The sequence below is a fragment of the Salarias fasciatus genome (genome assembly GCF_902148845.1).
Source record: "Salarias fasciatus chromosome 23 unlocalized genomic scaffold, fSalaFa1.1 super_scaffold_20, whole genome shotgun sequence".
Classification (NCBI taxonomy): Eukaryota; Metazoa; Chordata; class Actinopteri; order Blenniiformes; family Blenniidae; genus Salarias; species Salarias fasciatus.
In genome coordinates, this window is record NW_021941230.1 from 18637658 (window position 1) to 18651934 (window position 14277).

At 49.5% G+C, this 14277-nt stretch overlaps 1 protein-coding gene across 7 annotated transcripts in view; it reads left to right on the forward strand.

The window, feature by feature from the left end:
* The window catches only part of abi2b (abl-interactor 2b), a 39281-nt gene that overhangs the window by 17792 nt on the left and 7212 nt on the right, over positions 1-14277 (forward strand). For 3 of the 7 annotated variants that reach the window (XM_030086080.1, XM_030086082.1, XM_030086078.1), the window contains 2 exons: positions 8479-8652; positions 11113-11199. In XM_030086080.1, the coding sequence (XP_029941940.1) occupies positions 8479-8652; positions 11113-11199 (261 nt within the window). Of the gene's footprint in view, positions 1-4589; positions 4803-8478; positions 8653-11112; positions 11200-14277 lie in introns of all 7 variants that reach the window. The other 4 variants (XM_030086079.1, XM_030086081.1, XM_030086075.1 and 1 more) reach the window with 3 other exon arrangements.

Consider the following 14277-nt stretch of genomic DNA (forward strand, 5'->3'; position numbering starts at 1 on the left):
GAAACACCCTAACGTGACTGATCCAGAGCCAGGAAACACCCTAACGTGACTGATCCAGGACCAGGAAACACCCTAACGTGACTGATCCAGGACCAGGAAACACCCTAACGTGACTGATCCAGGACCAGGAAACACCCAAACGTGACTGATCCAGGACCAGGAAACACCCTAACGTGACTGATCCAGAGCCAGGAAACACCCTAACGTGACTGATCCAGGACCAGGAAACACCCTAACGTGACTGATCCAGGACCAGGAAACACTCTAACGTGACTGATCCAGGGCCAGGAAACACTCTAACGTGACTGATCCAGGACCAGGAAACACTCTAACGTGACTGATCCAGGACCAGGAAACACCCAAACGTGACTGATCCAGGACCAGGAAACACCCTAACGTGACTGATCCAGGACCAGGAAACACCCTAACGTGACTGATCCAGGACCAGGAAACACCCTAACGTGACTGATCCAGAGCCAGGAAACACCCTAACGTGACTGATCCAGGACCAGGAAACACCCTAACGTGACTGATCCAGGACCAGGAAACACCCTAACGTGACTGATCCAGAGCCAGGAAACACCCTAACGTGACTGATCCAGGACCAGGAAACACCCTAACGTGACTGATCCAGAGCCAGGAAACACCCTAACGTGACTGATCCAGGACCAGGAAACACCCTAACGTGACTGATCCAGGACCAGGAAACACCCTAACGTGACTGATCCAGGACCAGGAAACACCCAACGTGACTGATCCAGGACCAGGAAACACCCTAACGTGACTGATCCAGGACCAGGAAACACCCTAACGTGACTGATCCAGGACCAGGAAACACCCTAACGTGACTGATCCAGAGCCAGGAAACACCCTAACGTGACTGATCCAGGACCAGGAAACACCCTAACGTGACTGATCCAGGGCCAGGAAACACCCTAACGTGACTGATCCAGGACCAGGAAACACCCTAACGTGACTGATCCAGGACCAGGAAACACCCTAACGTGACTGATCCAGAGCCAGGAAACACCCTAACGTGACTGATCCAGGACCAGGAACACCCTAACGTGACTGATCCAGGACCAGGAAACACCCTAACGTGACTGATCCAGAGCCAGGAAACACCCTAACGTGACTGATCCAGGACCAGGAAACACCCTAACGTGACTGATCCAGGACCAGGAAACACCCTAACGTGACTGATCCAGGACCAGGAAACACCCTAACGTGACTGATCCAGGACCAGGAAACACCCAAACGTGACTGATCCAGAGCCAGGAAACACCCTAACGTGACTGATCCAGGACCAGGAAACACTCTAACGTGACTGATCCAGGACCAGGAAACACCCTAACGTGACTGATCCAGAGCCAGGAAACACCCTAACGTGACTGATCCAGAGCCAGGAAACACCCTAACGTGACTGATCCAGGACCAGGAAACACCCTAACGTGACTGATCCAGGACCAGGAAACACCCTAACGTGACTGATCCAGAGCCAGGAAACACCCTAACGTGACTGATCCAGGACCAGGAAACACCCTAACGTGACTGATCCAGAGCCAGGAAACACCCTAACGTGACTGATCCAGGACCAGGAAACACCCTAACGTGACTGATCCAGGACCAGGAAACACCCTAACGTGACTGATCCAGAGCCAGGAAACACCCTAACGTGACTGATCCAGGACCAGGAAACACCCTAACGTGACTGATCCAGGACCAGGAAACACCCAAACGTGACTGATCCAGAGCCAGGAAACACCCTAACGTGACTGATCCAGGACCAGGAAACACCCTAACGTGACTGATCCAGGACCAGGAAACACCCTAACGTGACTGATCCAGAGCCAGGAAACACCCTAACGTGACTGATCCAGGACCAGGAAACACCTCTAACGTGACTGATCCAGGAGCCAGGAAACACTCTAACGTGACTGATCCAGGACCAGGAAACACTCTAACGTGACTGATCCAGGACCAGGAAACACCCTAACGTGACTGATCCAGGACCAGGAAACACCCTAACGTGACTGATCCAGGGCCAGGAAACACTCTAACGTGACTGATCCAGGACCAGGAAACACCCTAACGTGACTGATCCAGGACCAGGAAACACCCTAACGTGACTGATCCAGGACCAGGAAACACCCTAACGTGACTGATCCAGGACCAGGAAACACCCTAACGTGACTGATCCAGGACCAGGAAACACCCTAACGTGACTGATCCAGAGCCAGGAAACACCCTAACGTGACTGATCCAGGACCAGGAAACACCCTAACGTGACTGATCCAGAGCCAGGAAACACCCTAACGTGACTGATCCAGGACCAGGAAACACCCTAACGTGACTGATCCAGGACCAGGAACACCCTAACGTGACTGATCCAGGGCCAGGAAACACCCTAACGTGACTGATCCAGGACCAGGAAACACCCTAACGTGACTGATCCAGGACCAGGAAACACCCTAACGTGACTGATCCAGAGCCAGGAAACACCCTAACGTGACTGATCCAGGACCAGGAAACACCCAAACGTGACTGATCCAGAGCCAGGAAACACCCTAACGTGACTGATCCAGGACCAGGAAACACCCTAACGTGACTGATCCAGGACCAGGAACACCCTAACGTGACTGATCCAGGACCAGGAAACACCCTAACGTGACTGATCCAGGACCAGGAAACACCCTAACGTGACTGATCCAGGACCAGGAAACACCCTAACGTGACTGATCCAGGACCAGGAACACCCTAACGTGACTGATCCAGGACCAGGAAACACCCTAACGTGACTGATCCAGGACCAGGAAACACCCTAACGTGACTGATCCAGGGCCAGGAAACACCCTAACGTGACTGATCCAGGACCAGGAAACACCCTAACGTGACTGATCCAGGACCAGGAAACACCCTAACGTGACTGATCCAGGACCAGGAAACACCCTAACGTGACTGATCCAGGACCAGGAAACACCCTAACGTGACTGATCCAGGACCAGGAAACACCCTAACGTGACTGATCCAGGACCAGGAAACACCCTAACGTGACTGATCCAGGACCAGGAAACACCCTAACGTGACTGATCCAGGACCAGGAAACACCCTAACGTGACTGATCCAGGACCAGGAAACACCCTAACGTGACTGATCCAGGACCAGGAAACACCCTAACGTGACTGATCCAGGACCAGGAAACACCCTAACGTGACTGATCCAGGACCAGGAAACACTCTAACGTGACTGATCCAGGGCCAGGAAACACCCTAACGTGACTGATCCAGGACCAGGAAACACTCTAACGTGACTGATCCAGGACTAGGAAACACCCTAACGTGACTGATCCAGGACCAGGAAACACCCTAACGTGACTGATCCAGGACCAGGAAACACCCTAACGTGACTGATCCAGGACCAGGAAACACCCTAACGTGACTGATCCAGAGCCAGGAAACACCCTAACGTGACTGATCCAGGACCAGGAAACACCCTAACGTGACTGATCCAGAGACCAGGAAACACCCTAACGTGACTGATCCAGGACCAGGAAACACCCTAACGTGACTGATCCAGGACCAGGAAACACCCTAACGTGACTGATCCAGGACCAGGAACACCCCTAACGTGACTGATCCAGGACCAGGAAACACCCTAACGTGACTGATCCAGGACCAGGAAACACCCTAACGGGACTGATCCAGGACCAGGAAACACCCTAACGTGACTGATCCAGGACCAGGAAACACCCTAACGTGACTGATCCAGGACCAGGAAACACCCTAACGTGACTGATCCAGGACCAGGAAACACCCTAACGTGACTGATCCAGGACCAGGAAACACCCTAACGTGACTGATCCAGGACCAGGAAACACCCTAACGTGACTGATCCAGGACCAGGAAACACCCTAACGTGACTGATCCAGGACCAGGAAACACCCTAACGTGACTGATCCAGGACTAGGAAACACCCTAACGTGACTGATCCAGGACCAGGAAACACTCTAACGTGACTGATCCAGGACCAGGAAACACCCTAACGTGACTGATCCAGGACTAGGAAACACCCTAACGTGACTGATCCAGGGCCAGGAAACACCCTAACGTGACTGATCCAGGACCAGGAAACACCCTAACGTGACTGATCCAGGACCAGGAAACACTCTAACGTGACTGATCCAGGGCCAGGAAACACCCTAACGTGACTGATCCAGGACCAGGAAACACCCTAACGTGACTGATCCAGGACCAGGAAACACCCTAACGTGACTGATCCAGGACCAGGAAACACTCTAACGTGACTGATCCAGGACCAGGAAACACCCTAACGTGACTGATCCAGGACCAGGAAACACCCTAACGTGACTGATCCAGGACCAGGAAACACTCTAACGTGACTGATCCAGGACCAGGAAACACTCTAACGTGACTGATCCAGGACCAGGAAACACCCTAACGTGACTGATCCAGGACCAGCATCCAGGACTGCTGCAACCTTTCCTCCCACCTCACTCTGCTCTGAAACACCTCACCAACCTTTTCTCTCTCCTTCCTCACCTTCGATCTCCTCACTCGACCTGCCCCCCCCCCCAGGTTCTGGCCCTGTCTCCTCCAACTCGTCAAAACCTCCCCCCAACACTGCCACGACTCCTGGCCCCCCTTCCTCTGTCCTAGACCCCCCCTCACAGGCTCCTAACCTCCCTGTAGAGATCCCGCCTGTACCCCCACCCCCTCCCCAGCTCCCCGCCTCTTCGGCCCCCACTGGCACAGGCAATGCTGCTTATGGCAACGCTGCACAAGGTGAGTGTGACCTGCTTGAAGAACCCCCCCCTGCATGACCTACAGACCCCCCTCCATCTATCATCACACTGACAGCTTGTGACACTCAAGCGTTTTTCTAATGCCATGCAAAAAGTCATTCCTGGAGGAGTTCGGTGATCTGTGGATAGCAGAAGGAGGAGGACTAGAACGACCTTGGTAGTAGTGAAACCCGAGGAGAGAAGCTCGGTGTCGGTCCTCCAGCGGCCAGACCTACAACATCTTCAATCAGAAAATGGTCCAGGGAGGCCTGAAGCAGCCCCAACTGCAAGCTTTACGAACTGGAAAGGTCTGAAAGTGGAGACTGTGTCAGCCTCCCTCACTGGTTCCACATGGCAGGAGGCTGATCGCTGAAAGCTCAAGGGAACCTAGAAACCTCCAGTAGACCAGTACTCTGAGAACTCAGTCTCTGTCAGGGTGAGGTCTCCAGAGGAGTAGGGCTGCACCATTTTGGCAAAAAAACCTAACTGCAATTTTTCAGACCAATATTGCGATTCCATTTTCAATTTTTGTATTTTAGACATCTAAATGCATGAAACTGCCAAAATTATGGTCGGTTTAATTTTAGAGGAGTCATTTTTTCAATATCCTTATAAAGCAATAATTTCCCATATTTTCCACACTGTAATGCTCACCAGATTATGAGGCACAATGTCAATCAGTGGCTTTTTTAAAAAATGTTTTCCATATTTACGGTGCGGCACGTAGAATAGACAACCCAGTCTCATGGCGATTTGTGGTATGAGTCACGTAAATCTGCTGTGTCCAGAAGAGAGCTCTGCTCAGTTCATCTGGAAACATGGCGATAGCATCCATTCCAATATACAATCCGAGAGAAAATATTAATGCACTTTCTGTAAGAGCTAAATACATACTGGTATCTTGGTGGTTCCATTCTGGGTTGAAATGTGTTCAGTAGTGAGTAAAGCCAGTTTGGGGGGGGGGCTCTGAAGTGGCCGAGTTGTACTGTCACTGTAAGCTGCTCACCGACTCGGCCAAAAGCCTCGTTTTTTTTTTAATCACGATGCGGCTGTGGCGCGTCAATTTGCACAGTTTTTTGACGATGCACTCGGATGTAGGTTTTTTTGTTATTTGTTTTTTGCCGCGGCGAGAGCGCAGATTTACATTTGCACCAACCTAGTTGATGTAAACAACAGTGAAATATAGGAGTGTAATGGTATTTGTATTCGTCCCGTACCGTCACGGTACGGGGGTCATGGTTCGGCACACACAATCACACGACGAATACACCAGTGAGTAAAAAAAACAAAAATTCCAACCTTAGATGGCGGTAATGAGCCTAAAAGCTGCCGGCAACCACCATTATCACAGAAGAAGTAGAACAAGCAGGTCTAAACATGAACAAATGAAGAAGAAAGTACAAGCGGAATGAGAGCTGCAGTGTGTGGCGGAGCGGATTAAACAGGAGAGTATTTGTTCCTCGTGCGTTCCCTCATACGGAGTGACGTGTGACGTGTCAGTAAACAGGAAGCAGCACAGTCAAAAAACCAGCAGAGAACGCCACGGTGGTGGAAAAACACTTTTTAATACAAAACCCCGAAATAAAAAACATTGGAGAGGCGAGATGGAACCAAATCGCGCAACAGCGAGTTGCATAAAGAGCTCCATAGCAGAATACGAGCGATCGCCGGCTGGTGTTATGGATTAACTGGTTCCCGTGTTAACGAATGACAGCGGAGGTCTGTGTAAACACATGCTGATTACAGCAGTTGTTAAAGTAAGACTCACAAAAGACTTTAAACGTATACACTCACTGTAACTGTCGATAGCCGAGGTTCGCTAGAACGACTAGATGTTTCAGTCATTATTGGTCACAAGTTAACACGGGCACCAGTTAATTCGAAACATCGGCATGCGGCGCAGAGCTCACAGCGAGACGTGCTGCTCCGCACGGCGGTGCTGCGGTCAGGGGAGCAGCCGCTCCTTCAGCAGGTATCATGGAGATTTTGGGACATTATTTGAGCAGATATCAGCAGATAAAAACTCTCTGCTGGGCGCTGAGGACTGCTGCTGCTGAGAGGAAGACCTGCAAGTTCCTCGTGAGACTTTGTGTGCATGTCACCGGGTCCTTGTAAACAAGGATTCATCGTGGATGCTTTGTATGCTGTACATGAATACACTCGCGTTTAATACTATTGTTTACAATCGGATTGAAAAAACACCATGTAAACTGGGCCAATAATGTGTCGCATGAGAAAGCTTGGGAAAAATGTTCTGGTACATCACGCTGACGGAGAAGCCGAAATGAATGAATGACCTGAGGGAATGAGCTCTCCGCTGATTCCTGTAGTGGAGATGAACGTCAATATCGGAATGGAGGGAAATAATGATGAACACTAGAACTGCCAGCATTCTTCCCCCCCCTCCAAAGGCCGAGCGCTCAGCCGGACCGTCATACCCGGCTGGCCTCCTGAGTGAAGCCCCCCACCCCGGACAGCTGCTGAGCCCGGCTGGCCTCCTGAGTGAAGCCCCCCACCCCGGACAGCTGCTGAGCCCGGCTGGCCTCCTGAGTGAAGCCCCCCACCCCGGACAGCTGCTGAGCCCGGCTGGCCTCCTGAGTGAAGCCCCCCACCCCGGACAGCTGCTGAGCCCGGCTGGCCTCCTGAGTGAAGCCCCCCACCCCGGACAGCTGCTGAGCCCGGCTGGCCTCCTGAGTGAAGCCCCCCACCCCGGACAGCTGCTGAGCCCGGCTGGCCTCCTGAGTGAAGCCCCCCACCCCGGACAGCTGCTGAGCCCGGCTGGCCTCCTGAGTGAAGCCCCCCACCCCGGACAGCTGCTGAGCCCGGCTGGCCTCCTGAGTGAAGCCCCCCACCCCAGACAGCTGCTGAGCCCGGCTGGCCTCCTGAGTGAAGCCCCCCACCGACAGCTCTGCCGCGGCCGGCCGTCCGGCCAATCACCGCTCAAGCTTCATGTTTGCCGTTCTGTTTGAACTGATTAGCTTAGATACAACAAGCAGATTTTATTTGCTCATGTGATCAGGTGGCAAAGCATTATGGGGACTGTCTCATCATGGTTGATCGCAGCAACAGGAGTGCAGACAGACTATGTCACTTCTGATTGGCCAGCGTCAGAAAGACCCGAGCCACGGCAATTCTGGTTGGCTAATATATCTGTCACTCCCAATGTCAAAGCGGGGAGGCCACAAAAAAAAAAGCGCAGGGTCTTGCGATTACATGATTGCACTCGGCTAAACGTTAATGTCAGTTGGATTTCAGTTAATGGTGCAGCCCTACAGAAGAGTCAGGTTTCATTTTTAAAAAATCCCAGGAGCTGCCGCACCTCGGTGCGTTTCACAATAAGTGTTCCAGTTTGACGAAGCCACTTGTCCTTCATCGGCCGCTGCGTCTGTGCCGTCCATGCTGCTGCTCAGATGAAACATGCATGTGCTGTGTGGTAAAATGTTTTGCTGTTTTTGCTGTGCAACTGATTTTCTCAGACGTATTTTGGATTTGGCATGATATTACAGATCCATTGGTGTTGCATTTTTTTTTTTAACCACTTGTTTTGACTGTATTAGCTTCTTCAGTGACATGCCTCACAAGAAACATCCAACAGTTTCAGTCAATTAAGCTAAAATGTAATTTATATGAGAGCCATTAAGGTTGTCTTTGCTGCCCTCTGCTGTTGTCTCTGACAGGTGCGCCTCAGTTCTACAGCATGAACCGCCCGATGCAGCAGCCGCAGCAGCCTCAGAACGCCCCGGTGGGGGGTTCCCTGCCGTACCGCCGACCGTCGTCCGTCACCGGGCAGCCCGGGGTGGTCCTCACCCAGAGCCAGCTCAACGGGGGGCCGCACTTCACCCAGAACCCAGGTACAGGGCTGACCGGGCCGTCATGAGACCACCGACACATTGCGAAGGGTCAAAGGTCACAAGTCGCTTCCCTGAAATACAGAGCATAATGTCACTTTGTCACAGTGTAGGGTGAAGGTGTCCCTCTGGGTCACGGTGAAGGACGGTGAAGGTGTCCCTCTGGGTCACGGTGAAGGACGGTGAAGGTGTCCCTCTGGGTCACGGTGAAGGTGTCCCTCTGGGTCACGGTGAAGGACGGTGAAGGTGTCCCTCTGGGTCACGGTGAAGGACGGTGAAGGTGTCCCTCTGGGTCACGGTGAAGGTGTCCCTCTGGGTCACGGTGAAGGACGGTGAACGTGTCCCTCTGGGTCACAGTGAAGGTGTCCCTCTGGGTCACGGTGAAGGACGGTGAACGTGTCCCTCTGGGTCACAGTGAAGGTGTCCCTCTGGGTCACGGTGAAGGACGGTGAAGGTGTCCCTCTGGGTCACAGTGAAGGTGTCCCTCTGGGTCATGGTGAAGGACAGTGAAGGTGTCCATTCCAGTAAATCGAGAGCGTCGCCTTTCGGCTCAGCTCCTTCTTCACCACAACGGACCGATACAACGACTGCATCCCTGCCGACGGACGCTGCAGCGATGCGCCTGTCAGTGTCCCCTCCATCCGTCCCCCACCCTGAACAAACCCAAAGATACTTGAACTACTACTTCACTTCCTTATTTTAATACTAGGGATGGGCACGGTGACGCGTTAAAGCACTGCTTCCTTAACGCCGGCAAATATTTTCATCAGGCGTTAACACACACACACACACACACACACACACACACACACACACACATTGTGCTCCAGCTGAGTGTCACAAAGCACGCACAGCTGCAGCGGTTTTTGTGGTGATGCACGCTCCATTCCTCATTATTTGCCATAATGAACTCAGCCGAATTATCAGAGAAATCAGGAGGAAACGGCTGGTATAAGACACAACCTGAGATGAGGAGCGCAAATGACAGAAATGAAAGTGAAACTTAAATCGCGTCTTTTGCCGGCACAGCGTTTCGGCCCGCTAGGCAGTCTTCAGGGGCTGAAAACAGCAAAATAAAGTACATTTTCCTTCAACTCACAATCTGGCTTCATGAGGCTCAATTCAGCCTGACTGGATTCATCCCGTCTGCTCTGTCGGAGGGTCGGAGAGGGAAAGACGTTTGAAGAAGTGGCCTCACACCAAACAACACTTTTCATCTGCTTTGCTCTGCACTAGCTGGTGTGTGTGAGTGTGAGTGTGAGTGTGTGTGTTGGGGCGATCTGGATTGTCTCGTTACTGTGAATTTGACATATTAACATTATGCTTATTCACTGTTTTTATTTTTACCAACCAATGTAACATCTTGAAGCCTCTGAGGCTGCTGTTGTGATGCTGGGCTGTACAGAAATACATTGATTGATTGATTGATCTTGGTAAAGAGTTGGTATTTTAAATTATTTTAAATCGTATTTGATGAATTGTAAAATTATTGTAAAATTATGCTTCTTCCAAAATTCTTGCAAAAGAAAAGAAGTCCCTGTCCCCGGCTGTGGGCAGGATGATCATTACCGAGTGCTTTTGAATACATTATTGTATTTTACGCATAATGTGATTAATCGTGATTAATTGCAGAAAAATGATGTGATTAATCGTGATTAAGAAATTGAATCCTTGCCCAGCACTATTTAATACATTGAAAAACTCATTTCAGTATCTTTTCCTGATGTCAGCATGAGGTGTTGTGTGCAGATTGATGAGAGATGAAGTGAAGAATTGAATCCATTTTGGAATACGGTTGTAACTTCAAATGTGGAAAAAGGAGGGGACTGAATGATTTCTGGATAATGATTCCATGCATCACAGCATGTAATACACCAACATTCATATTTTACAGTCAGTTTTGTTGTGGGCTTACACCCCTTTTTTGAATTTCTATGTAAAAATGGTCACACAGACAGTTTGTAGCCAATTATTTTAATGTTTTTGTAGAAAGACTTTTGCATCCAGAATGAAGAACACTGACTCGGTGTGTTTGGAGAGACGGCAGCATAACAGGGAATCTGTCCATTTCTCTTCAGCCTGAGGGTTGCACTGGCTGGTTTAAAGCCAGTGCAACGTTAGTGAGTCTGATCGTTTGTACATCATCAGGTTGCTGATGGTCTGTTGCTCAGGTTACACCTCCACATTGATCATCTGTCATTCTCTTCATCCACTGCCTGATAAAAGAAGACACAGTACCTGTTTTTACTTTGATGAACATTTCTGACAATTTGTCCAGGAAAAAGTTTTGTTTTGTGTCAGAAAACTGAAACCTGAAGTGCTGCTGCTCCGTCTGTTGTGGTTTCTAACCTGCTCTTCCTCCTCCTCCTCTTCCTCCTCCCTGCTCTTCATCCTCCCTCCTCTCCCTCTCTCTTCTTCCCCCCCTCACCCCCACCTCTCTGCCTCCACCCTGGATTGGTCCAGCAGGCCCTGTTGCCCCGCCCCCCCCCTCCATGCAGATCACTCCTCAGCTGCCTCTGATGGGCTTTGTGGCCCGGGTCCAGGAGACCAGTAAGTGGCTTTTAACTCCAGTTTCTTTTCTTCTGGCTGGCCACCAGAGTCCAGCAGCTGTCCACCAGCCTTTCTCACTTTTAGTTCTTGATTTTGATAAATTCGCTCTATGCAAGCCTTCACCAAGTCCAATAGGATGTAACTCCGTCAACCAACGCTGGTAACAAGTGTTCAACACTGTTTCAACAAAACAGAAGTAAACTCCTTCAGCTTCCTGAATTTATTCACCAATCAACTGCAGCTGAACTGGTTATGCATACACTTTGACAGCTTCGGAACCAACTGTCTCAATATATAGCAACTTGTTCTCAGTACATCTGTTGAAAACCTGTGAAGACTCAGCGTTTGACCCTGCCAGAAGCTCCAGTTAACACCACAGCCTTTTGATATGAAACAGTCAAACCACACCGCAGCACTTTGATCACATCCAGCTTCCTCGTCTTTTCTCTTGCAGTATTAAATATTGTGCTGTCATGGTGAAAATCCACCATCAGTCAACAGATGGGGAAGAGAAGCTCAACAGACAAAAAGGCCCAAACTGAATGAGAACAGCCCGTTGAGTTCAATATGTGTGGACAGAGTTCCTCCATGATGGTGAAGGTTAGCCGACCTCCGTAATGCTAGGTTCAGGTTAACGTACCTCCATAATACTAGGTCAGGTTAACCTACCTCTGTAATGCTTGGTTCAGGTTAACCTCACCTCCGTAATGCTGGGTTCAGGTTAACCTCACCTCTGTAATGCTTGGTTCAGGTTAACCTCACCTCCGTAATGCTAGGTTCAGGTTAACCTCACCTCCGTAATGCTAGGTTCAGGTTAACCTCACCTCCGTAATGCTAGGTTCAGGTTAACCTCACCTCTGTAATGCTAGGTTCAGGTTAACCTCACCTCTGTAATGCTAGGTTCAGGTTAACCTCACCTCTGTAATGCTAGGTTCAGGTTAACCTCACCTCTGTAATGCTAGGTTCAGGTTAACCTCACCTCCGTAATGCTAGGTTCAGGTTAACCTCACCTCCGTAATGCTAGGTTCAGGTTAACCTCACCTCTGTAATGCTAGGTTCAGGTTAACCTCACCTCCGTAATGCTAGGTTCAGGTTAACCTCACCTCTGTAATGCTAGGTTCAGGTTAACCTCACCTCTGTAATGCTAGGTTCAGGTTAACCTAACCTCCATAATACTAGGTTCAGGTTAACCTCACCTCTGTAATGCTAGGTTCAGGTTAACCTAACCTCCATAATACTAGGTTCAGGTTAACCTCACCTCCGTAATGCTAGGTTCAGGTTAACCTCACCTCCGTAATGCTAGGTTCAGGTTAACCTCACCTCCGTAATGCTAGGTTCAGGTTAACCTCACCTCTGTAATGCTAGGTTCAGGTTAACCTCACCTCTGTAATGCTAGGTTCAGGTTAACCTCACCTCCGTAATGCTAGGTTCAGGTTAACCTCACCTCCGTAATGCTAGGTTCAGGTTAACCTCACCTCTGTAATGCTAGGTTCAGGTTAACCTAACCTCCATAATACTAGGTTCAGGTTAACCTCACCTCTGTAATGCTAGGTTCAGGTTAACCTCACCTCTGTAATGCTAGGTTCAGGTTAACCTCACCTCCGTAATGCTAGGTTCAGGTTAACCTACCTCCGTAATGCTAGGTTCAGGTTAACCTACCTCCGTAATGCTAGGTTCAGGTTAACCTCACCTCTGTAATGCTAGGTTCAGGTTAACCTCACCTCTGTAATGCTCCACCCATCAGGTCTCTCTCCACCCATCAAAGTCAGCACAACATAGTCAAACATAGTCAAAACACAAAATCGCAACAACAATTTAAATCACAGGAACCTTTTCGCTTATGGACGTACGAAGAAAAATCATTTATGGCCGTTCGAGCAAACTAAAAACAGTGGCAAGTGTTTTGAAGATGTGTTAATCGAGCACTACGGAATGAAGTTAATGAAGTTATAGAATGAATAGATACAAGAAGATTGTTCCACTTATTAGGGGCCCTAACACAAAGTGCGTCTTTACCGATTTCACGCTTAACTCTTGGAACAATAAAGAATATTTGTTCATTGTGTCTTAAGTTATGCTGAGAGTTATAGAGCACTAGATATTGCATTACATAATAGGGAAAATTAAGGCAAATACATATTTTACGTATTTTGGACCTACGCCCTTTCCCAGTCATTGACAAAGTGAGATAAGCTCATAAATACCTTTTTTGTGTCTGTGCGTCAGTGGCTGGATTCCAGCTGTTAGCATCGTAGTTAGCTTAGCTCAACTGCTGCAGGTGAAGAGGAGACAGAGCCGGACTGACGAAAGTGGACAAAATCCTCCTTCCAGTGGTCCAGGGGACGGCGTGTTAGCACGTGAAGTGAATCCGAATGGTTAAAACATTTTAAATGGAGTGTTTTCTTTTCAATCCGTTAAAATAACATTTTGATACTCAGACCTGCACAAGCATAGTGCTCCGGGGAGGATATACCGGCGCACAGCGGCTGAGTCTATGCTTCTACTGCTGTGCTCCAGTATATCCTCACACGGAGCACTGCGCATGCACAGGTCTGTGTATCAAAACGTTATTTCAATGGATTGGAAAGAAAACGCGTCTTTTAAAATGTTTTAAAACTATTGGGTTTTACTTCACGTGCTAATACGCCGTCCCCTGCACTACTGGAAGGAGGATTTTGTCCACTTTCATCAGTCCGGCTCTGATTCCTATTTACTTCCAGCAATTGAGCGAAGCTGATCTTGAGCTAACTACGATGCTAACAGCTGGGATCCAGCCGCTGGACGCGAAGACGCAAAAAAGGTATTTATGAGCTTGTCTAACTTTGTCAATGATAGGGAAAGGCTTTGGGTCCAAAATCTTTGGGGTATTCCTTTAAAGGAATTAAATGAAGGAGGATAATAAGACTCGGTTCAGAATTGCTGTTCCTCAGTAAATGTGAAGAATGATTCTTTAATCCTGAATAATGTAATTCTGAAGCAACTGTGGCCACTGTGAATAAACGATAAAATCATGTCTGCATGCAGATATCAGTTCCCACCATGCCCCTCCCCCCACCTCACTCAGTGCCTGTCTTGCAG